The sequence below is a fragment of the Mustela putorius genome, unplaced genomic scaffold, assembly GCF_011764305.1.
Source record: "Mustela putorius furo isolate JIRA1106 unplaced genomic scaffold, ASM1176430v1.1 tig00000127_pilon_pilon_pilon, whole genome shotgun sequence".
In the NCBI taxonomy this organism is placed as follows: domain Eukaryota; kingdom Metazoa; phylum Chordata; class Mammalia; order Carnivora; family Mustelidae; genus Mustela; species Mustela putorius.
In genome coordinates, this window is record NW_025421288.1 from 15,015,129 (window position 1) to 15,038,067 (window position 22,939).

General features: G+C 61.7%; 1 protein-coding gene across 6 annotated transcripts in view; it reads right to left on the reverse strand.

Annotated features, from left to right (window-relative positions):
- The window catches only part of KCNQ1 (potassium voltage-gated channel subfamily Q member 1), a 306,866-nt gene that overhangs the window by 11,969 nt on the left and 271,958 nt on the right, over nt 1-22,939 (reverse strand). The window contains exon 16 of one of the 6 annotated variants that reach the window (XM_045066475.1): nt 10,783-18,546. The exons of 4 other annotated variants lie outside the window; for them this stretch is intronic. In XM_045066475.1, coding sequence (XP_044922410.1) covers nt 18,376-18,546 — 171 coding nt within the window. In that variant the 3' untranslated portion in view covers nt 10,783-18,375. Of the gene's footprint in view, nt 1-10,782; nt 18,547-22,939 lie in introns of those variants that run through there. One more of the 6 variants, XM_045066483.1, reaches the window with a different exon arrangement.

Genomic DNA, 22,939 nt, shown 5'->3' on the forward strand with positions numbered 1-22,939 from the left:
AGCCTGCAGGAGAGCGGCCGCAGGGCCCTCTCCCCGGGTCCCGCTCTGCCTGGACGTGGTCCTTGTCCTGAGATGACACTGTTTGCCAGGTTCTGTGCGGCACAAGGGCTCTTCGAGAACACTGTCCCTCAAAGGCGAAACTGTCCCCTCTGACCAGGACCCCCTGCCGGGGTCCCCCCCCAGGTCGGCAGCACAGGGACGGGCCCTTGGTCCTTGCCCCACTCGTGCGCGCGGCGCCGAATCCCTGTGTGGCAGGTTTTAGTGCAGACGGTGACATGAGGTTCCGTGGCTCCCCACTTCCTTGTTTTCAACTCAACACAGGTTTGAGGTCGCCTTGTGGGAACATGTCCACGGAGCTGGCTCCTCGGGGTGGCCACATGGGGGTCCTTCTCATGGGACTTGGGGGGTGTCATGTGGCCAGTGTCCCTAGCCGGGGGTGGAGGAGGCCCACAGCTCGGCGGACGGCAGCCCTGTGCCTGCTCCGGGCACGCCGGGGAGGGGCTCTGCTCTGGGAACCGGTCTTCTGGGGCCGTGGCCAAGGCTGTGCTCTGCAGTGGCCCTTCCATGTGGCCTCTACTTGCCCTTCTGCTCCCGCCACCCCCTCTTTGCCCCGGGGGCTCCCAGTCAACCCTGGAGCCATGACCCTCCCCTCTCGGTGAAGGTTTCTGTCTCCTTTACTCCTCTCCTGGGCGGAGCCTTCCTGTAGGTGGGGGGGCTCCTGGGACCCCAATTCCAATGTGTCCTTGACCCCAAGACCAAGCCCTGACTGAACCCCTCTGCCCTTCCGCTGTCTCTGCCACCTTCCCTGTCCCAGAGCTTCCAGGAGGGATCGCTTCTGCCTGGCTGCTCAGCGAGGCCACGCACCGCCCAGCTCCCTGGCCACGTCCAGCCCAGGGGTCTCCCCGGACCCCACCCGCCAGCCCCCTGCGGGTCCACTCACTGCCCGCCGTCCGCTGTCCTCCCCAGAGCCCCACCCCCTTCTCGCTCTGCCCCCTGAGGACCTGTGAGGAGGCCTCTCCCTGGCCCGGCCGGTCCAGCTGCGGTCGGAGGCTGCCCCCCGGCCAGCACCCGCCCAGGTCGGCCCCTCCCCAGACGACCGGCATGGCCCTCCCTCCGCAGCAGACACCCCATCCCCAACAGCAAAGCTAACGAAGTCCTCTCTCGACTTTGCCCTCAGTGGCCGTGGTCGCCGGTGTCTCCTGGGCCCAGGCCCGCGCAGACCCCTGCGGGATGACGCTCCCTGTCTGCGCCTCTCGGGGGGCTCCCTTCTTAGCCAAAGGTCAGGCTAGTGACGCTGGGGCTCCTTCCTCTCACACCTTTACCTGACCCGGTCCCAGAGGCACCAGCACGGTGAAGGCTGCAGAGCCTGGGGACCCAGCAAATCCGTCCGGAATCTGTGCCTCCTTCCGGACGCCCCTCCCCACCCCCACAGCCGTGGCCCCGGGCTGAGCCGCCGGCAACTCCTGGATGGCACAGCGGCCTCCCACCTACAGTCCCCCAGCCACGCTTAGGCCCTCGGAGAAGAATGTTAGAAAGGGGCTCAGCACCAAGGCCAGGTCACTGCCGAGGCCTTGAGGCCCATCACAAGCTGGTCACCCTCTCTCTGCTGACTTTGCTCCATCCTTGTGGGCCTTCTGGGGCAGACTTCCTCCTGCTGCAGGCCCTTTGCACCTGCTGCCTGTCAATTCTACAGGCTTCAGGCTGCCTCTGCCTTCTTTCAGGTATTTACTTAGATGCCCCACTCAGGGCTGCCCTGGCATGCCCGTGACCTAGCAGCTGTCCTGTCCTTGGCACTCATCACTGTTTTGCTGACTTGTCTCCTTTGCTGTCTCTGTTGGCTCCCTGAGGGCAGAGCCCCGGCCTTGCTGTGTCACAGCTGCTAGCCCAGGGGCCGGCACATAGTAGGTCCTCAGGGACAATTTGCCGAAGGAGTGACCAACCCCACCCCCCGGATGCCAGAACTCTTCAGGACAGCTCCAGGGACAGGACGACCAGCAGAGGGGCTGAGGGCCTTGGCCTGCCTGAGCGTGCAGGCATGTGCATGTGTGTGTGTGTATGTGTGTGTGCGCACGCGCAGGCTTCCACCAGAGCTGTGCTGAGAGCTGCGCTGGGTGGGGACACTGGGAGCTGGCACCGAGGGTCCGCAGTTGGTCGTGGGGAAGGGGCTGCTGGGAGAGCTAAGGAACAGGCCGGCCGCCCTCCGTCCCCGGGGAGCCCTGCCTGCCCTCTAGGGGCCGGGGCGTCCGGCCTCACTGCTTTTCCCGCCTTGGTCCTGGCCTGGAGACAGCAGCCCCATGACTCAGCAGCCCAGGCCCGGGCTGCAGCTGCGGCTGACCTAGACGGGCAGGCAGCCCCTAGCCCCCGGGCCCCCCGGCCCCCGGGCCCCCGGGCCGGGACCCAGCACAGGGCCGCTCCCCCCACCCCCACTTCCTGCTCAGGCTCCTAGGACAGGATTCCTTGAATCAGTCTCCCCTGAGGTGGAACCAGGTTGGAGAGTGGGGCCCCAGGGCTCTGGGCTGGGGTCCCAGATGGGGGCTGGGTGGCCAGGCCTGGAATCCGGAATCCGGCCCCTTTCCTGGCACCCGGAAGAGGCTCGGGGGGAGGGAGAAGTGGGACATGCCCGACGGCAGGGCCGGAGCCCCCTCCCGGAACCTGCCTTCCTAGGGAAGTCATGGGGGTCTCCTCCCCTATAGGCTCAAGCCCAGTGTCCTGCCCGGAATCTGAGGCCCGGCTGGGGGCTCGGGTGTGCCTTCCGCACCTCGTGGAAAGACAACACCCTCCCCGGCCTGCTCCCTCCTGACTTGTAAGGCCCAGAGCCCTGAGCCAGAAGGCCCCCCGCCTGCCCTCCCTTTGCTGGGTGCCGGCTCCCTGGGCAGGGCCTTGGCCTCTCGGAGGTGAGCCTCGTGGCCACGCTCTGGGTGTTGCTACAGCGGGCACGGCCGCCCGGGGCGCATCCCTGCGAGCAGCGGCAGCCCCAGCAGAGTGGGGACAGGGCCTCCCGGAGGCTTGGGCAGGGGCGGGAGTGCGCGAGCGGCTCTGTGAGGCCTCACATCTCTGGCTGGTGCTCCAGCTGCTGAGAACAACTAGGGACCCTGCAGGGCACCCTGGCCTTTCTGGCCTGTGCTGTCCCTCCAGGGCATCGCAGCGCGGCGCCCCGCACCCCACCTTCTGCCCGCCGACGCTCTGCCCGCCTACACCCTTCAAGTCCCTCATCCTTCATGGCTCGGCTTGGGGTGGTTCCCACGTGGCTGGCTCTGGGCATCCCTCCAGGACCCATCTCCTGGGGAGGGGTGGGTCTGGGGGGCTCGGGCGGTCACTGGGGCACCTGGCAGGTGCTCCGTGTCCTTTGGGGGAGCGGACCTGAGCCTCCGCCCGCCCCTGGCCCAGGTGCCCAGGCCCCGGGGCGCGCGCGCGCGCGCGCACACACACACACACACACACACACACACACACACGCCCTGGGGCTCCGTGGGGGGTGCAGCTGAGCCCCAGCCCCCACCCGAGACTGGCTGGCTGGGAAGTGGGTGAGGAGGTGGGGGAGCAGGGTGGGCGGGCAGGAAGTCGCTGGGGCTCCAGGCCAGGCCCCGAGCGCTCCAGCCCCATCTGGACGTATTTGGCAGGTCCTGTTCTCTCTCCGCTCCCAGATTCCCTCCTTTCCAGGCAGGCGGACGTTCCCAGCCCTCCCTTCCGCCCCGCTCCCCGGCCCCCCCTTCCCCACTGCTGCCTGTGGTCTCGCCCTGGGGCCCCGCGTGTAGGTCACACTGGCTCGCCTGTCCCGCGGTGGGGCACAGCCGACCAGGCCTGGCCACGTGCAGACATGGGACGTGGCCTTTGGTCGCCTCCCCAGGCCTGTGTTGTGGCCCAAGACAGGGATGGGGGGGGTTGCTTCAAGAGGCGATGGAGGGTCCGATCTGAGCCACCGATGAAGGCGGTCTGCGGAGAGCTGCTGGGGGAGCACACAAATGCCCTGAGTTCCAGGGGGCTGCCTGGGGCTGTGTCCTAAGAGGTGGGGCTGGGGGCTGGGGGCAGGTGGGAGGGGCCTGGCTCTCAGCCTCTGCCCCCCCCCCCCCCCCCCATGGACCCCAGAGGAAGAGTAGGAGGGCTGCAGAAGGCCATCCAGGCCAAGAGAGACAGTCTCTGGACACAGGGGCCTCCCTTAGCCCAGTTCCCTGGGATCTGAGGGCCCACACTAGCCCCTGAATAGTGGGCACTGCAGGGCACGGGCCCCGGGTCTGTGGCTCTTGGGCCTCTAATATGCTAGCTTCTCCAGAAGCCCATAGGCCCCCCACCATTGGAGACTTAACGAGGGGTCAGGTCCTCCGTCTTCCTACGTGGCCAGCTCCCGGGGGCTCCTGTGGTGCCGAGGGCCGTCACATGCACCCTCGACCCAGAGCTCCCCCTAATCCCCCAGCGGCCATTCCACCAGCCTCAGGACTCGGGGGCGGGGGGCGGGGGGGGGGTGCTCCTAGGAAAGCCCGGAATGCTCAGAAGGTGAGCGGAAGGGCGGGGAGGCCTCCACCCAGGAAGGAGGTCGGGGGCTGGCTGGGGGCCCATCTGGCCCAGGCTGACCTGAGGGCTGATGAGAGACTCAGGCCCCATCCTGCGGCTCCCAGCCCGCGCCCTTCCTGCTCCTGGGGCTGGGAGGAAGAGCTGCTCGGAACCCGGGCCTGGGTGGGGGGGACCCACGCGGCCCAGACTGGGTGTGGTCTGGCGGCCTCTAGCAGGACCCCGGTCACCGACTCTCGCGGCCTGCAGGTTCCCCACTTGTGCCTAGATCCAGGGGCCTCGGAGACCATCTCAGCTCTGGCGGGAGCCCCCGGCCTTCTGTCAACCTGAGCTAAAGACGGGGGGTGGGCACCCACTGATGAGCCTTCCGCTGTCCCGGCCACCCCTCTCATGCGGCCCCAGCGCTCTGGCTTAGCGGCTCGGGTCCAGGGACCCCCCAGTGCCAAGTGTGCCCGTGTAGCTAGAAGCGCCTCCTTACCCACTCTTCTGCTGTTCCCAAGCCCGGCAGCACACCCTCGCTGGCCCCTCCCGAAGCCCCTGCTCCTCTGCTGACCATCTCGTCCCCCCCCGGGCGTCGTCAGACCGCCTGCTCTCCCGCACCATCGCTCCTCCGTGATGGAGTTTTCTCGCCGCCCGCCAGCAGCCCGCTGCCCACGGGTGCGATCTCTGTCAACCCCGGAGGCAACTCCTCAGCCTCTCAGCTGTCTCTGGGCTTCACCTTGGTGTTTCTCAATCACTTGCTTATGTTGATTCCTTATTGTTGCAGTTTTAGACATTATCTAGCGACCGCCTGACATGGAAGAGGAGAGATTAAGATTCCATTTTCACAACCTCTGCTCCCAATATATTGCAGTTCTAGGCTAAATAAATATTTAGTGGGGCCCCTGGGTGGCTCGGTTGGTTAAGTGTCTACCTTCAGCTCAGGTCACGATCCCAGGGTCCTGGGATCAAGCCCCATGTCAGGCTCCCGGCTCAGCAGAGGTCTACTTCTCCCTCTCTCTCTGTGTTCTAAGTAAATAAATAAAATCTTCTAAAAAACATATGCCGTTTGCATTTTGTGTAAAAATTATGGAACTTTATGTGCCTACATAAATGAGGTTTTCAGCTGAGTCATGTGGTCTCCTAGGATTACAACTTTTTGTTTTCCCTGGGGTTAAGAATTGCCTTCATGTTTTATTTAACTTTTTTTTTTCAAGATTTTATTTTTAAGTAATGTCTACACCCAACGAAAGACTCAAAATTATAACTCCGAGATCAAGAGTTGCATGCTCTACTGACTGAGCCAGCTGGGTGCCCCTATTTTGCTTAATTTTTAATGCATCTGTCACTAGCTTATTCTTGAACTTTCTGCCAGAATTGTAAAATTTCTATTCATTCACTTGGGAACATCAGCAATCTATCAGCTTTTATTTTTTTCTCCTAGAAGTTTTTTTCTTACAGTCCTTGGAGGACTGGTTGCTCTTCAGGTCTGCTGGACAGCAATAATACTAGAACTTCTTTCCCCCTCATGTTAGGAATTTCCTTGGCTGGCCAGTCCCTATCTATCTATCTATCTTTCTTTCTTTTTCCTATCTATCATCATCTATCTTTTGGTGTTGCGTTCTGCTGATTTTTGGAGCCTCCTCTTCTCTTTCTTGGTTTCCCTTAAATTTGTTGAAGCATATCCCCAAGTAACTTTCTGAGAAAAAGCATGTGGTAGTAAAACTTTGGTCCGTCCATGTTTGAAAATGTCTTTAGCCTACTTTCATATCTGAGAGCTGGATTGGGTGTAGAATTCTAGATTGGAAATACTTCCTTCCCTCGGAAGTTTGAAGGCATTTCTTCATTATATGCTAGCTTTCTGCATTGCTGTTGAAAAGTCCAATGCCGCTTGACTCGCTATGCTAGTATGTGACTTACTTTCTTTCTCTGAAAACTTAGGATGTCCATTTTCTGCTGGTGTTCTTAAATCACAATCTTGCACCCCAGTGAGGGCATTTGGGGGTTTAAGGAGGGAAGAGGGTAGGAGCATTACTTTTTAGCATCAAAGTGTTCGCTGAATCCCATTTGCTTTTATCACGATGGCTCGCTCCCCGCCCGCGACCGCTCCTGGTGTCCCCACACTCAAAACCTCTCAGATTTAGCTTCTCCAGGGACTGAGAAGCTTTGTTTTTGGCTGGGCGGGCTTCATGGGCCGAGGAGGTGGTGGTGGATGGGTGATGAGGGATGTGTCTGCTCAGACAATCTTCAGTAAATGTCCCCCTGGTCTGCAGTCAGCACTCCGGAGGCCACCTGGGGTGCCTGACCCTAAGCCTGCCCAGGGTTCTGGGCTGGGAGCATTTCCCTTATCAGTGTCTCTTGCTTTTGCCAGGTGTGATGTCTACACTCCTGGTTTCCATAGGTCCCTCTGCTTCCCCATTTCTAAACTTTGGTTGACAGTTTTTGGTGTCTTTCTTGTCTTCTGATCACTTTAGCCTTGTTGATCTGCATCTTAAAACACTTAAAATGCTGTTACTGTCATTTTGATGGGGCTGGGAGAGGGTAGAAGCGAACACATGAGTTAATTTGCCATGTGTAACCAGAAGTTGTGCACGAACTTCTCAGCCCTCCCCGTCTGGACTGTGGTCCCTGGCACCCATGGCTCAGGCGTCACTTCCCGTGAGTCCTGTCCTGACTTCGAGTTTTCCTCTGTGGGGGCGGGTCCCCCTGCTGAAGCCTTCCAGCTCCTGGGACCCACATTCTCCTGGGTTTTGTCCTCCAAGTCCCCTCTGTGTCCCTTTCTCTGCTGGCCGTCGCCTGGTGGCTGCTCTGTAGCCAGACGCTCCGCGGCTGTGCCCTCTGCTTTCTTCACCCCCAACATCCGGTTCCCACCCAGTTCGATCTAGCCTCCAGACTGCCTGGAGAATTTGTTCTGTGCAAAGATGGTACATTGTCCCGACAGCTGTTTCTCTCTCTCTCTCTCTCTCAACCATGAATTAAATGGAGTAGAGCTCCGGTTTCTCAGGTGCCTTGTAGTGACTTGGGGATGTGTTATATTCTGGTCAGTGGAAAGAGGAGAAGCTGAGGCAGATACCTTCTGCATCAGGTCTTGTCTCTCCTTCCAGCTGCTGGGATGCAGATGTGATGGTGACCGTGGGAGCCACCATCGGGGACCGTGAGGCAGAAGAGGCATCTGGCAGACCATGAAGCAGACGGAGGGCAGGGCCCTGGGCTCCCCCGCAGGGCTGTGCACACCTCAGCCCTGCGTCTCCAGCGGTGGCCAAGTTCTCTCTGGGTCAGGCTATCACTGATGTCATTGTCTTGGCAACAGCTGGGACCAATCCCCTTGCCCTCCACCTAGTTTGTCAGCCCTGCCAACTGCTTCTCTGTGCCCCCCCCCCCCCCAGTGTCCCCAGCCCGGTCACATGGCAGCTCAGATGCATGTAAATCAGAGCACACCCCCTCTGGGCTTAGAGCCTCAAACCCCCTGCACCTTCCCACCAGAGTCCGTCTCTGGGGGTGCCAGGCCCGGATCTGGTCCTGCCAGTGTCCTACCCTCACCGTGTCCCACTCGCCAGAGTCCTACTGGCCTGACGTCACTGTCCCCTGAGCCAGCCAGGTCTTCACCCCAGGACCTCAGGACTGATGTCCCTGGCCCTGCAGTAAAGGTTTGTTGGATGACATAGGGAACAGTTAAGCAAGTGAGTCAGTTCAGCCTTCAATATCAGAAAGTAGAAGAAGCTTCCAGGGCTCTGGCGGGGTCGGAACCTGGCCATCAGCACCGCGGGGTGTCGGGAGGGTGGAGAATGGCTTGGGCAGCCCTGCCCCTGCCCCCGGGGCGCCCATCTGGCTCAGGGGCCCCTCCCTCGGTTCCCGCGGCTGCCATCGGCCTCACGGCTCCCTCACCGGGGCTTTCTTCCTCCTGGTCCCGGCTGCTCTATGCGTGGCGCTTGTGGGCTTCCTGCCCGCCCCTCCCCGGACCAAGCTTCCTGAGAAAGGGGGGTGTACGTGGCCTCCCCGGCACCTGGCGCGGCTCCCGGCACACGGTAGGTGCCCAAGTCCCCAGTCGATGTGTGCCCAAGTCCCTCTGTGTGCTCCCGGGGGGCGCACTAGCCGCGGGCCGGGTGGGCCGGGGGAGCCCCCCCCCACCCCGGAGCCGTCTGCGTGCTGTGGGCACCTGGCCGCCGGTCGTGGGAGCAGAGGGAGGAAGGGCTCGGAGGCCAGGCCTGGCGCGGCCTCCAACACGGCCGTCCTCCTGAGTTTCCGTGACTGTCTGTGCGTAACCGCACGGCCGTTTCCATTGGTGCTGCCAAGGGGCGGCTGCCGGCCCTGGCCACGGGTTCTGATCCCCAACAAGCCTGCTCTCTGTCAGGCGGCCCTGGGAAGCTGGGGAGCGCTGGGGGCCCGAGGGGTTAAGCTGCCTCCACCACCCCGCTCTCAATTTCTCAATTTTTCAAATGCCGGGCCCTCTTTCCTTCCAAGTCACAGCCGATGTGAAATGTAGCCTCAACATGCAGCTGACACGAAAAACAATAGCATTCCCCCGCAGAGGTTCTGCTGCGGGCTGGACGGCCCCCCGCCCCCCAATAATTACTCAAGGCATTGGCATGAGCCAGGCCTGGTTAGGTAACAGGCTGCTCGCTCCGGAGACGTGTAACTCCCAGGCGGTTACACATGATCTCCACAGACAACAAAATCGTTTCCAGGATAGCAGGGAGGGCGAGGCCTCAGGGAGAGGGTACGCGGGCAGGAGGAGCTGACACCGGGCCGAGGCGGGGGGGGGGGGGGGGTGGGTCCCCGGGATGCAGCCTGGGAACTTGGGAGCCGGGGAAGCGTCTATGGGAAGTTATTGTCCTGCTCCTCTCTGCTCTGACTGCCCCCACCCGCACCCCCGTCTCCGGAGCGAGTGGCCACCCTGGTCCAGTCTGTTACCGAGGAAAGAACAGGAAAAACTCATTCATAGTGAAGTGTGAATGACTAACTGTGTTGGGAGAAATCCCTCCTTCTCTGCAGAAGATAATTCATTGTCTATTTACTGTCCGTGGCCTCATTGTACACGACTCCCTCAAGGGCACGTCTACATACTTTCCCCCGGGTTCCCAGTGCCTCGTACATAGCAGACATTCAGAAAATATTTGTCGAAGACAACATCTAACCCAAAGAAGGAAGCGCCAATGGTGTCGCTTCAGGCACACGGGGTGGGGCCTCTGGCAACAAGTGCCGAAGGGATGCTGGCGAGCGGACATTCGTGGACGCTCGTGGACGCTCGCGGATGCTCGCTTCCCCTCAGAGCCTCTTTCTGACACCGGGGCCTCCGGAGCTCTCGCACAGGACACGCCCGTTTCCCTGGAAGGATGCTGAGCCAGGGCGGGTGGAGGAGTCGGAACGTGTGGGCTCGGAAGGCCCTCCCTCCCACCCCTGGCCATCCAGGTCTGCGCTCCAGCGGCGCGGCAGCGGGACCAGGCCCAGGGACCCAGTGTCTGGGGCTGCACAGGGAGGGAGGCCCTGGTGTGGGCCCGGCCTCGGACGCACCCCGGGGAAGCAGCTGCTCCCACCATCTCTGGGTCCTGGCACTGGACACAGGATATCCTGGCCCCACCTGACCTCTGTCTCAGGCCCAGGCTGCGGCCAGACGTGCCACCTCCTGTACCGGCCCCAGGCAGGAGCCGCCATGTGAGCAGTGGAGCGGGCCCGCAGCTCCCGGGCCCCTCTGCCGGGCAGTGCCAGCCTCTGTGGACACCTGGCTGTCTTCGTCTCTAATGCCCCCCACCTCGCCCAGGCACTCAGGCCACGGGAATTTCCGGAGAACCTCCGATGTGCCAACACAGGGGACCTGGCGGCCAAGGTGGCGTGATCTATGTACCCGACTGGCACGGCGCCCATCCGGTCAGACCAAATATATTCCATAGCTCTGTGCGGCCATACCCAATGGGGTGTCCCCATTTTGTCTCCTGTCCCCTAGGTGGCACGGGCACCCCTTGGTGATGCCAGCTCCCCTGAGTTTTGTGGATGCCCAAGCCCCAGCTACTGCCCTGCCACATCTGCCTGTCCTTCTGTGGCCCGTGGATGGCCCGGTCCTGGCTCACTGTCCTGCCCCTGCAATCTCTTGCCGGTGACCCTGTCCTGCTCCTTCTTCAGAAGTGCCATCCCTGGGGCGCCTGGGTGGCTCAGTGGGTTAAAGCCTCTGCTTTCGGCTCAGGTCATGATTTCAGGGTCCTGGGATGGAGTCCCACCTCGGGGTCTCTGCTCGGTGGGGAGCCTGCTTCCCCTTCCCCCTCTGCCTGCCTCTCTGCCTCCTTGTGATCTCTGTCTGTCAAATAAATAAATAAATAAAATCTTTAAAAAAAAAAAAAAAAGAAGTGCCATCCCTGCTGCCCTCCAACGTCCATGGGCAGCTCAGACTCTCCTCTGGGCCTCATGCCCTCACTGCGTGCGAACCGCCCCATCCAGGCATCTCAGAGACCCATCACATCACCCCCCACCGTGTTCCTGCCTGGGGATCACAGCAGCCTCCCTGCCCCCACGGCAGGGCCAGCCACAGTCTGGGGGGAGGGCTTTCCTGATGAGGTCCCTCCCCTCCCCTGACCCCACCACCCCTTAAGGCTGGATTTGGGTCCCTAAACATCTCCTGAGTCCTCTTTTCTTTCAACCTCTCTCCCTCCCCCCACCCTTACCCCAAGGACCTTGGCCATGGGCCCTCATCGGTCCCCTGGTCTCCCCTGTCCCCTAGTGATCACGTCACATTCCAGCGAGACGGCGGCCCTTCCAGGGAGCGGTAGCTACCCATGGATGAGTGTGGCCGGGCACAGCCACCCAAAGGACACACTCACTCTGCAGCTCACGATGAAGAAGCACGTGGGGCCCTGTTCATGCCCTGCCCCCCACAGGGGACAGCGGCTTTTAAGACTCCCCTCTAGCGGGTGCCGCAGCAGCCTTAAGAAGTGCGCACGCCCTGAGACGCCCCCATCGATCAGCTCAGACATCTCTCCTGGCAGGGAATGAGGATGGAGCTCTTGCACCCTTTCATGACTCTGGGGCCTCCCGCTTCCCCAGATGGCCCCCCTGCTATTTTGACTCAGTCCACAGTGATCCGTGCCCAGTGCCCGGCTCCCTTGGAGCTACAGCATCTATGCTTTGCCACCGTGTTTTCTAGTGATGCCTTCATCAGCATGGTGCTCTGCACTTTTGGAAGCTCTGGGGCCCCAGGTCTGCTTCTGAGACCACCACACTCCTTCTCCTGGAGGGCCTCCCCCAGAGCTGCTGCCCCTGCTCGGGCCCGGGCCGGGGCCACCCTGCCCACTTCTGGAGCCTCCTCCGTCCTGGTTTCTCCCACATTCTCCATAACCTCCAGAGAAAAGGCGTGGAAAGAAAATTTTAGGAACTCGGAGTGTCTGAAAATGCCTCGCCCTTTATGGTTACATTGGCTGGGTATAGAATTCAATTTTCCTTCAGAAGTTTGAAGGCGTTTCTGTAAATCTCTACTGGGGACAAGGACAAGGTTCGGTAGATCACCTGTCAGTTCTTTAGGAAGATTCCTGGGAGTTCCAGGGTGGAAGGGCCTGAGCACATCAGCTGCCCTATCTGGCCCCAGGTTTCCAGCGGGCCCTTCTTCTCAGTTATGGTCCCCCCTCAGCCTTCTCCCATGTCCCTTCCTGGAATGTCTGGCATTTGCGTGGCGGGCCTCCGTGGGTTGACCCCATGCTTTCTGGATGTGCCTCTTATTTTTCATCTCTCTGGCTTTATCTCACTTTCTGGGAGATTTACTTCAATTGATCACTTTCTTTTTCTTTCTTCTTTTTTTTTTTTTTTAATTCAGCGGTCTATTTTACATTTCTAGGGGCTCTTTCTTGTCCTCAATTTGTTTCTTTTTCATAGCATCTTGTTCTGGCTTACTGATTACATGATCTTGAATTTCAGAGTAATGTTATAAATGCAGAGCTCCATTGCCTTATGTCCTTTGGGGAACCCTGCTGTCCTCACCCTGAGATGCCCCTCAGGGTGTATCACCTTCTGGCACTTTCCCTCTCTCACCCCACTCTCTCCCTTGGCCTGTGCTCAGCCCTCTACTTCCACTCAGATCCACAAGCCAGATGTGTTCCCTCCTGCCTCAGGGCCTTTGCACGTGCCGCCCCTTGTTTAGATGCTCTTGGCATCCCTCTGCATAGTCTACCTAATTTTCACACATCCTTTCTGTTCGGATCACAGTGTGCTTCCATGGGATGCCTTTGCTAACTTCTGAGACGGGATCACAACTGCTGTGGTGTGCCCCCCAGCTTTATCACACTCAGCACGGTTCTAACTAAATGGCTGTCCCCACTCTCCCCCACCTCCAGGAGGACAACCCCCACGTGGGCAGGGTCTGGTCCACCTTGTCTGCTGCTGTACCCCAGGGCCTGGCCCCATGCTGGTACTTGTGTCAGTGTCCCACTGCTGTGGTGACAAGTCACCACACACTTAGGGTGCAGACACTGACCACCCCATAGCTCTGGAGGCCAGGAGCCCACGAGGCTAGAGTCATGGTGTCATTGGAGCTGTGCTCCTTCTGGAGGCTCCATGAACAAATCTGTTTCCTGCTTTTTCCAGCTTCTAGAAGCGCTGCCTTCCTTGGTTCATGGCCCCATCCTCCACCTTCACAGCCAACAGCCAAGAATCTTCTCTCCTCTCTAGACTTTGCCTCTACTGTCATGGCCTCTCCTCTGACTTTGACCTCCTCTGTCCCTCTTGTAAGGACCCTTATGATGACACTGAGCCCACCTGGACGAGCAAGGATAATCCTCATCTCGAGACCCCTGACTCAGTTGATCTGCAAAGTCTCCTTTGCTGTATGAGGCGACAGGGAGTAGGACAGGACCCTGGGGCTGATATGTGACCACCATGCTCATGTGCACTTATAGAGAAAGGACACGGTTCCGGTGGAAGGTACCTGGGACCCCCTGGAGGAGGTGTCCTTCCAGGGGCACCTCAAGGGCCAGCCAGGTAAGAGGGGGAGATGCTCCAGGCAAAGAGATGAAGGTGAGCAACAGGGTGGCACCTCTGAGTGGCTTCCAAGACTTCCAGGGGGATGTGGGGAGGGAGGGAGGGAGATCAGGGCCCACCTCAAAGATCCAAAAGCCACCATGAACAGGCTAGAATGACAGTAGGGGGGGCAGACTGTCGGTGGCCATGGTATGGAGCGCAGCACGATTCCGGACTTCACAGAACCCTTCAGCAGGTCTCTCTCCCTTGGGCGTCCCCAGGGCTCTCTACCTGTCCTCCTTTGTTCTGGCTCAGGTCTGACGACCTCCCATCCCCTCGGAGCCTGGCCAGCCCCCGTGGGCCCCATGACCCCTGCCACCAGAGCAATGTTTCAGAACAGTCAACAGCCCCCCCAAAAGCTTTCGGGAGCTTCCGCTGGGGTTGGTGTGAAGACCCAAGCTGCAGCATTCTCACCGTGCACCCCAGACTCATCCTGCCAGGCCCCAGTCAGTTTCCTCCCCTCCCTCCTCCCCTGCACGAGGCCTTTACGCGTGTTGAGAGCCAGAGCCAGCAGGAGAGCCAGCCCTCACGCTGTAACAGCCTCCTGAGCTACAGGTCCCGGAGATGAGGACTCACAAGACACCCAGGGTGCCCAACCTTCCCTGTGAAGCAAAAGCCCCTGCAGGGGTGACCTCACCCTCAAGCAGGGCCAGCCAAATCAGCCTTCAGATTAGAGCTGATGTCCTTGGAGAGGCTGAAGGGCTGGACGTCTGCAAACAGAAGGGGATCGAGGATCCCAACCATGGAGGTGACGGCGGAGCATGGTGGAAGCAGTGAGCCAGGAAAGGTGAGGGCCCCCGAGGCTGGGGTTCCAGAGAGAGGGGTAGGCCCGGTGAGGAGCAGAGCCCATTGCATGGGTCCGCAGGGAGGACACAGAGGGCGGAGCGGGAGCGGTCAGACGAGACCTCTCTATCACCAGGAGACCCACAGTGCTGTCGCAACTACCGCCCCTCGTCAGGAGCGGAGAGCCACAGTGGGGGAACCAACCGACAAAATGAGGATGTGGAGGAACTGAGTGCTTCTGCAAGCAAGCTCAAGTGGGTCGGCAACCAGCCTCGGCTGCCTCCACACGTGCACACAAAGGTCACAGTAACAACTTCCTCTGGCTCCCCAAGGAAGTCCACGCATTTCCAAAAGTCCGTGCCTTGGAGTAAAACAGGAAATTAATAACCAAGAGGCCCGACGAGACTGACACACACAGAGCGTCACAGGATGTAGTTCTAAATGGTGCTTTGGGTAAAGAGAAACTAAATCGCAATTAAACCTATCTAGAAGGATCTACAGTGACAGCGAGAACATAGAGACACTGTGAGACGCGGCCAAAAGGGTATTCAGAGGAACAGTGATAGCAGTTTTAGGAAATCAGAAAGGTTAAGGATAAGCTTCAACTCAAGGAGGTGGAGGGAGAACACCAAAATGATTGCAAAGAAAGAACAAGAGAGGATAAAGGAAGACATTAGCAGAACAGAAAAATTTTCATGAAAACAGAATTGACCAGTAAAACCAAAGGCTGGTTCTTTGGAGAGCCAATAATGTATGTAAGCGTTCGGCAAGTGACAAAAAATTAGGAACAGAAGGGGAGGAACATCTCTAAGAGCAGACTGAGCTGAATGCATCGTGTCCTAGAAAACTAAAAACTTGATGGGATGAATCCTTTTTTAAGGAAAAATTGTCCAGTGGCTAATGAAGGAGACGATCCCAATGAACCGAAAGCCCCTGGAAGATGTGACATGACAGTCACCTGCCCTCCTCCAGACAGGCTCAAGCCGAGCTTTTGGGGGGTGATTTCTGTAATATTTTTCGGAAGCAGGAAACATGGATCCCACGCAAAGTGTCCCAGCGCAAAGGGAAGATGGAGTGTTGCCTCATGTAGGAGATAAAGCCACACGCCCAACCTGGCCCAAACCAGCGGCAAACACAGATGCACCCTGTCCCCCCAGCACCACAGCGACACTGTAAGACAATGCACAGGATCTGGTGTCTCAGAGGCATTTCTAGAAGGCAAGGCCAGCTCGACCCTGGAGGCTGAGCAATGCACTAGCTCATGTAGTCTGCTTTGGCCCCGCCCCTGGCTTAGGGGTGTTTCCAACCTGACTCCTACCCCCACTGTGGGCAGGTGCTTCTGGGGTGTGTCTCCCGTCCCCTGCCCATCCCGGGCATTCTTACTCCGGCGGGTCGTCTGTCTCCAGCCCCTCAGTCCCCCGCTCAGGGCCAGGCGTACAGCAGGCACCTGGGGGGCCCCTGTGGAACCGAGCTGGTGTTCACGGTAGCTCCACACGGCTATGGGTGACCTTCCCCACCAACCCCGGTTCTTGCACAAATGGGGTGTGCCCCTGGGATGGGAGGGGTGGAGGGACGGGGGGGTGGGGAGAGGTCGGGAGGCAGCCGGGGTGACGGCTGAGACCCCAGCCCCCCTCCCCAGCCGGCTGACATGGATCGGACCCAGGGTCCGCAGGATCTCGAGGGGCAGGGGATTAGGTGCTCCGGAGTCGAACCAACCCATGGAGAGAAGGTGGCGTTCAGATGACCTCTCAGGGGACAGAGAACCTGGGGCTCTGGCACAGGAAGGCAGGGGATTCTTCCCTGTGAGCCCTCACCAGATGCCTTCACCGTGTCCCTGAGTGCCTGGTAGTCCCGCGAGACCCTCGCCTCCAAGCGCCCCGGGCGGTGCAGGTAGCGGCTGGCACTGGGGGGACATGGCAGGGCCCAGCCCGAGAGAAGCACATTCTCCAAGGAACCAGGAGGACACGGTCTGAGGCCTCTCCGGGAAAGGCCCCACATTGCGACCCCAGGGCTTTTGAACCTGCTCTTTGCCTGGCCGGCTCCCTCCTGCTATGTGGGCCTCGGGTCCCACGAGACACCCTCAGAGCCCTGGAAGTCCGCTCCATCAGAACCCCCCATTCTTGCTGTTCTCAGACGGCTGTCTCGCTCGCTTGTTTCCTGATTCCTGTTTGCCCTCCCCAACACGTCACAGCCCCTTGGGGCCCCGGACCCCCACCATCTTGGCCACCACTGATGCCTGGAGTGCGCGGGGCACGCCGGACACATGAATGAACACGCGGGGCAGTGGCTGAGAGCTAGGAGAAGACCCTCCTGAGTCCTGCTGAGCAGAAGCTCCAGGGGGAGTTCTGGCTGGTCTTTCCAAAGGGACAGGAGAGGCCTGACCTCCCTCCAGGCTGGAATGGGCAGCACAAAGAGGTGGGGGTCCTGCAGGGCTGGGGCAGGGGCGGTGGGGCTCGGCTGGAGGCGGGGCCCCTCACGCCACCTGCCTTCTGAAGTGGCAAGTGGGCTGTTCCCCCCTCCCCCCAACACAAGCCTGCTGGCCTGGGGGCAGCGGGAGGGACGCCTGTTGGGGAGGGCGTGGAGGGGACTGTGGTGGCAGCTGAGAGCAGGGCCTGGCAGGCTCAGGGGAAGGCCTGGGGAGGGGGACTCCGGGCAGCTGGCGCTGAGGACCTGTGGCCTGACAGGTGGGGCGGGGTGCGGGCCCGGCAGCTGAGCTGGAACAACTGGCGTCAGGGTGGGCCCCTGGGGCCACGTCACGGTGCCTGAGCTGTGTGCACCAGTGCGGGGGGTGGCGGCCGCGGGGGACCCGGTGCAGGAGAGGGGACAATGGGGGTCCCTCTGCCCCCCCCCCCCACTGTGGCGACGTGCCGTGCGGGCCCCCAGCATCGGGCTCAGACGTGTCACCGGCTTGGCCATCTGAGAAAGGCCTCGGTCTGCCTTTCCGAGCGCTCCTGGGCAGCCCTGGGGTCTGCACACAGTGGGGACAGGCGAAACAGGGTTCAGCACATGTGTGTCCCACTCTAGGGGACAGGAGAGGCGGGGCTCCCTCAGTGTGGACGCAGGCCGGAGAAGGGACGGAACTCGTGGTTTTTGTTTTTTGGTTTTTTTGACAGTCCTGCAACTTCCCTGACAAGACACTCACTCAGATGTTACTGTGTTTGTGCCAGAAAAAGAGAAGCTGGTTTTGTGGATAACAGGGATTCTGGGACGGCAAAGAGTTAAACCAAGTAGGTTCTCCCGCGGGCCTTCTCAGGGCATTTGACACTCAGATAAGCATGTTCTGTGCAAAGGTGAGGGAGTGGGGCACAGTGGAGAAGGGAAAGTGTCTCCAGAAGGTTCCTGAGGCTCTCCTGACCACAAACCCACGGTCCGAACTCTGAGCAACACGTCCCGAGGACTCGGGTTGCCTTCAGAGCGATGCTCTGCTCCGCTCTGGACCCTGGGTGGGAAGGACCGGCCCCGTGTGCGGCTCTGCTCCCTGCTCCCCACCCTCGGAGGCTCCCACACGCTCTGTGGAGCTGGGACGGCCCCCACTTCAAGCCCCGGGCTCTGCCCTGTGGCCACGGAGCCCTGGCTGAGCCTCAGGAAGGCCCCAGGACCTGAAATTGGGGAACCTGCTCTTCCCCTGGGTGGGTGGACGGAGGGCAGGGAGGGCGGGCAGGCGCAGCTCGGGACCCTACGTGGCTGCCACGTTGGGGTCAGCTTGGCTCTGGGGCCACTGAAGTCTGTCAAGGCCGGGGGGAGGGGCGCCGACACGGCCCTGGTCCTGGGGTATGACGGGGGTTCAAGGTAGCGCTCAGAAACTGGCTGGAGCCACGGAAAGAGCCGTCGTGGGTTCTGTCCAATGTAGTTAAAAACATCTGACTGTGACCACAAAAATGCTGGCATCCGGGTCTGCTGCAAAAACATTTTCATGTGAAATGCAAACGCGCTGCTGCCTGAGGAGCTCGGCGTTAACCCTTGGAAGGGAGCGCAGGCAAGGCCACCGCCCGGCCCCCGCAGCCACGAGGCCCGGCCCGGCCCCCCACCCCCGGCGCAGGTGCAGGGCGTGCAGAACGCCCCTGGGCTCCGCTGCCCCGAGCGCACCCTGCTCGGCCTCTGTCCTCTGTGTGCTCACGGCGTGGCGACAGCTCCGTCTGGGGCGTGACTTCCAGGGGCAGAGGGGCGGCCCCTCCTGGGGCCAGGCCGTGGCTCACAGGCGCACGGGCACCCACTCAACAGGGTGTTGGGGGCGGCACACAGCTCGAGGCACATGCAGTGAAGCTCGCGGGGTCCGGGGGCATCCTGGAGTTGGGGGAGAGACGCAGTGATGAAAGGCAGAGGGCACCTGGGGTCCAGGGGGGCCTCTGAGAGGGGCCGCGTCTGAGGGATGAGTGGGAGGGTCGCGGGAGACGAAGGCCCCCCAGTGGGCGCGCACAGCTAGTCCCGGGAGCCACGGCCCCGCGGCCGCCCTCGGGCAAGCGCCCCCCTCCTCCGACACGCTGCTGCCTCAGCACGGTCCCGCCATGTGGCTCCCTGTCCCCCTCCAGGGCCGCAGGGCGAGCTCAGCTTTCTGGCGTGGGCGGAGGGAGGCCTGTCCCACACCAGGGCCTGGTGCTCCGGGAGCCGTTCTGGGCGGGGTGATCGCAGGGCCGGAGGACAAGCCGAACCCCCATTCTGATGGCCTTCGAAAGTCTGCCCAGACCGGCGGGGCAGCCCCGGGGGCCCTCAGCATCCCCAGCACTGAGCACTACTCTCCTATTTAGTCCTCGCCAGCGCGCCCTCCACGGCCCGCCTTCCCAGGCCTGAATCTGGGGGCGCCTGGCCCAGCGGCCGTCGTCGTGGCCGTGGCACTTTCTCCTGCCGTGTGTGAGCCCGCTGCACGCCGAGGCCCGGTCTGTGCGCGCTCTCGCTGCGTACGCCGCGCAGGGGTGGCCCCAGAACGGGGAGATCGAGTCTCACTCCCTGAAACGGGCCATGCTGGGAGGGGGTGCGCCGAAGGGCCTCGGGCCGGCCACCGTGTCCAGGCCGGGCCTCCAGCTGTCCACATTCATCTTGCGCGGGCGACCCTCACCCAGGGCTGTGTGTACACTCTGGCCCCCAGTGCCAGGGGCCGCCTGCCAGGGAATGTGTCCAGCTGGTCCAGCCCCCCGGGCCCGCCACCCCCCGCCCCCAACAGGTGCGGGTGACTCAGCGCAGGCAGCTGTCGGTACAGCCCGGAGACCCCTGAGCAGCCTCGGCCGAGGGCGGGGCCTCCGAGTTCCGGGGGATTCTGGCCCGAGGGTGTGGGGGTAGCTCAGCCCGGGGCCTCAGTCTCCTTCTCTGCCCCCACTCTTGTGGGGCCTCCAGCGCCTCCTGCTCCTTTTTGGCGGGCAGAGGGGGTGGGTGGGGGGTCCTCCGGGGAGGGGCTCGGATCACCCTTTCGTTCGCACAGGCCTGGGCCTGGGGGTGTGGACGGTGCCAGTGCCGTGGGACGATGTTGGCAGGCCAGGCTGTCCCGAGAGCCCTGTCTTCCTTGGGGTTGGCCACTGCAACAGGATACTCTGTCCCCACTCCCGAAGGCTCTGGAAGGGGCACCAGGGACCTGGATGTACAGAGGAGGAGGAGCTCTAAGACCTCCTTTGACTCTGGGCCAGGAGAAGGGCCCCAGCCTGTCTCCTTGGAACCTAGCGACGCACATCGGGCCCCTCACGGAGCCCAGGGCCCCACGGGGGCCCCTGTGCGGCTGTGCGCGAGCCAGAGCTGCAGACTCGACACACTTTCTCCCCACGGCGGCCCCGGACGCAGGGGGTCAGGCAGGCCAGGAAGCAGATGCGGAGCACCTTCTCACGAGCGGGGAAGAGTCCCGAAGGGATATGGCTCAACACGTAGGCCTTGGCAGGATGACAGACTTGTTTGCTCTGAGGTGCATGGAACAGGGAGGGAAGCCAGCCTGGAGGGCTCGAGGCCCACACAGTCCTGCTCTGAGGGGTCCTTGCTCGAATCTCTCCACCGAGACTGCCGGTCTGCGCGCTCCCTCCCTCCCTCCCCTCTGTCCGTCTTCCGTCCCGTCCACGACGCATCCATGCACCCACCTACCTACCTCGCTCCACCGCCCCGTCCCCTCCGCCCGTCCGTCCATCTGTCCATCCGTCCGTCCACCCACCCACTCACCACCTACCATCCACCCTTCCACTGCATCATCCCATTAGTCCGTCCAACCCTCCGCCCACCCACTCCCCGGCTGTCCACCCCTCCACCATCCCAGTCCGTCCATCTGTCCATCCGTCCGCTCACCTGTCCATCACCCGACCCCCACTCACACCCACCCCTCCACCATCCTGTCGCGTCCGTCCGTCCGTCCGTCCGTCCATCCCTCCACCATCCGTCCGTCCGTCCGTCTACCCTCTCTCCTCCCCCCTTCCTTTCCTTCCTCGTGTCCCTTTCTTCCCGTTCTCCGCGTCCGAAGCTTTCTCTCTACCTCCCCAGCCACCCAGGGCCCAACCGCACTGACTCACACCACCCCGCCCCGCCCCTGCCGCGGGCCCGAGTGCCCGCTTTCCCTCTTTCTGTCAGCAGTGCGCAGCCGCCTCCCGGGTATCTCGTAGCAATGGCAAGACGATCAAAAGGCCTTGAGGACGCAGCCACTGGCCTCTGGAGGGACAGTCGCCACCAGCTAAAAACAGACCAGGACCAAGATGCTCTACTCCGTCTCTGTCTCTTGAGCCCCCGCCTCTCTCCGCAGGGGACACACCCCACGAGGCCGAATGGCCCCAGATCAGAGGAGATTACGGGGACGGGCCCTGGTGGTGGGGTCAGGGCTCGGTGACCAGGTATGGGGTGGATGGAGAGGGGGCTCTCAGGGTCTTGGGTGATGTTGTGCGTGGGGCCATCTGCTGAGAAGGCCAGCACCCGAGGCGGGCGGCCTGGGGAGAGGAAGCGGAAGCACCTGGTCTTGGCCCAGCGGGTGTGGAACACGGCGGCCACCGATGTGGGCCCGTGCTGGCGTCCTGGGATCGTGTGGGCTTGAAGTGGCATTTACGGGGTGGTCAGAGCCCCCACTGAACTTCCTGGGCGCTGGTGAGCTGGGGTAGATGCCGTCTGCTCCTGCCTGCCCCTCTGACCTGCACCGACAGGGAGACGACGGTGGGGCTTGGCTTGGCCTTTGTTTGTGGTCAGTTCATCCGGACAGCAGGGCCACCACAGACTTGGCCCAGCACTTTCTGCATGCCAGGCTCTGGTCCAGGCACAGGGCTTTGGGAGGGACAGGTCCACACCAGCCCTGACATGGCGGGACTTCTGTTCCTGGTGGGGAGCTGGCCACCCCAGCCAGGGCTCTGGGGTCAGAGACCCAAAGGTGGCGCAGGGATCAGGGTATCGGTTGGGAGAGAAGCAGGAGCGACCTGCGGCCCCAGGTGGGACTGCGTGGCTGGCCGGCCATGGTCCAGCTCCAGAGTACCCTTTGCATGGGCCGAGGGGCCTAGGACAAGTCCCCTGGAGGCTGGCGGGCCACACGGGAGCTTCCGGCAGGTAAGGCTAGGAGGGCCGTGTGAGGCTGTGGGGCCCATGGGCCGTGGAAAGGCGCCTGGATTGCATTCCAGGAAGAAGGGGCTTTAGGCAGGGAGCGCATGGTCTGGTTTATGTTTGAAACGTCCCTCTGGCCACTGCGCGGAGACAGGAATGTCGGGGGGAGAGGGAAGGCCGGCGCCCCTTGGGATGGGCCGGCCCTCATCTTTGGGAAGGAAGGCTGCATGTGTACATGCTGTTCCCGCCAGCCGGAAATGCCCTTCCGGCCCTGGCAGAGGCTGCCGTGGAAGGAGGCTGGGTCTGCAGTCCCTTCCCCGTTACTTAGGGCCCGTGCCCCCGGGTGTCTTCCCTCCCTCTTTCCATACCTCCGTCTTCTCAGCTTCAAATGACCTTGGTGAACCCCCCCTGCAGGGCTACAGTGAACCTGACTGACCTCAGGGCCCGCCTCTTCCAGGCAGCCCTCCCTGGGTACCCACAGCTCAGGTGATTTCCTCCTCCTGGGCATCTCTGCCCTTTGGACATTACAGGGACACTGGACACGCAGCAGCCCCTCACCTCTGTGGACGGCTAGCCCAACAGACAAGGAGTTCACTGTGGGGGCACTAGGCTTTGGGTCCTGCCGTGTTCCCCCAGCAGAGCCAGGAGCCACGTGCCCGAGGGCCACTCCACAGGGCATAAACAGCAGCGAGTCCCTCACTGGGGCCAAGGACATGGCCCCCAATGCCCTGGCCTCTGCAGTCCGGGACTCAGGACCCCTGTGGGTGTGTGTGGGGTCTCCCTCCCCACGGACAGTCCAGACCCCGTGTGCAAATAGGGCCTGTTTTTGCTGATAGGACAGTTGTGTATGTCCCGGTGTGGCAGGCAGCCAGACGGGCAGCAAGGAGCTGGGGCCTGGTCCTGCTGTCAGGGTGGGGCTGGGAACAGAGCCCTCGTCCCCGTCCCAGATCACCAGGAGGGATGAAGAGAAGGGGGGAGGGGGGGGGGAGGAGGGGGAGGGAGGAAGTCCGTGCACTGGATCCGTGTGTGTGTGCAGGCCTGCGCAGGCTGCTCACACTCCAGGGTCCTGCTCTAACCCTAGGGCGGGGTGTCTTACACCGAGGCAGGGGTGAGGCCCAGAGGGGTTTGGAGACCCTCCAGAGTAGGGGTGCTGGAGGTACTGCAGGATGCGCAGCTAAAAATTGGGATTTTTAGA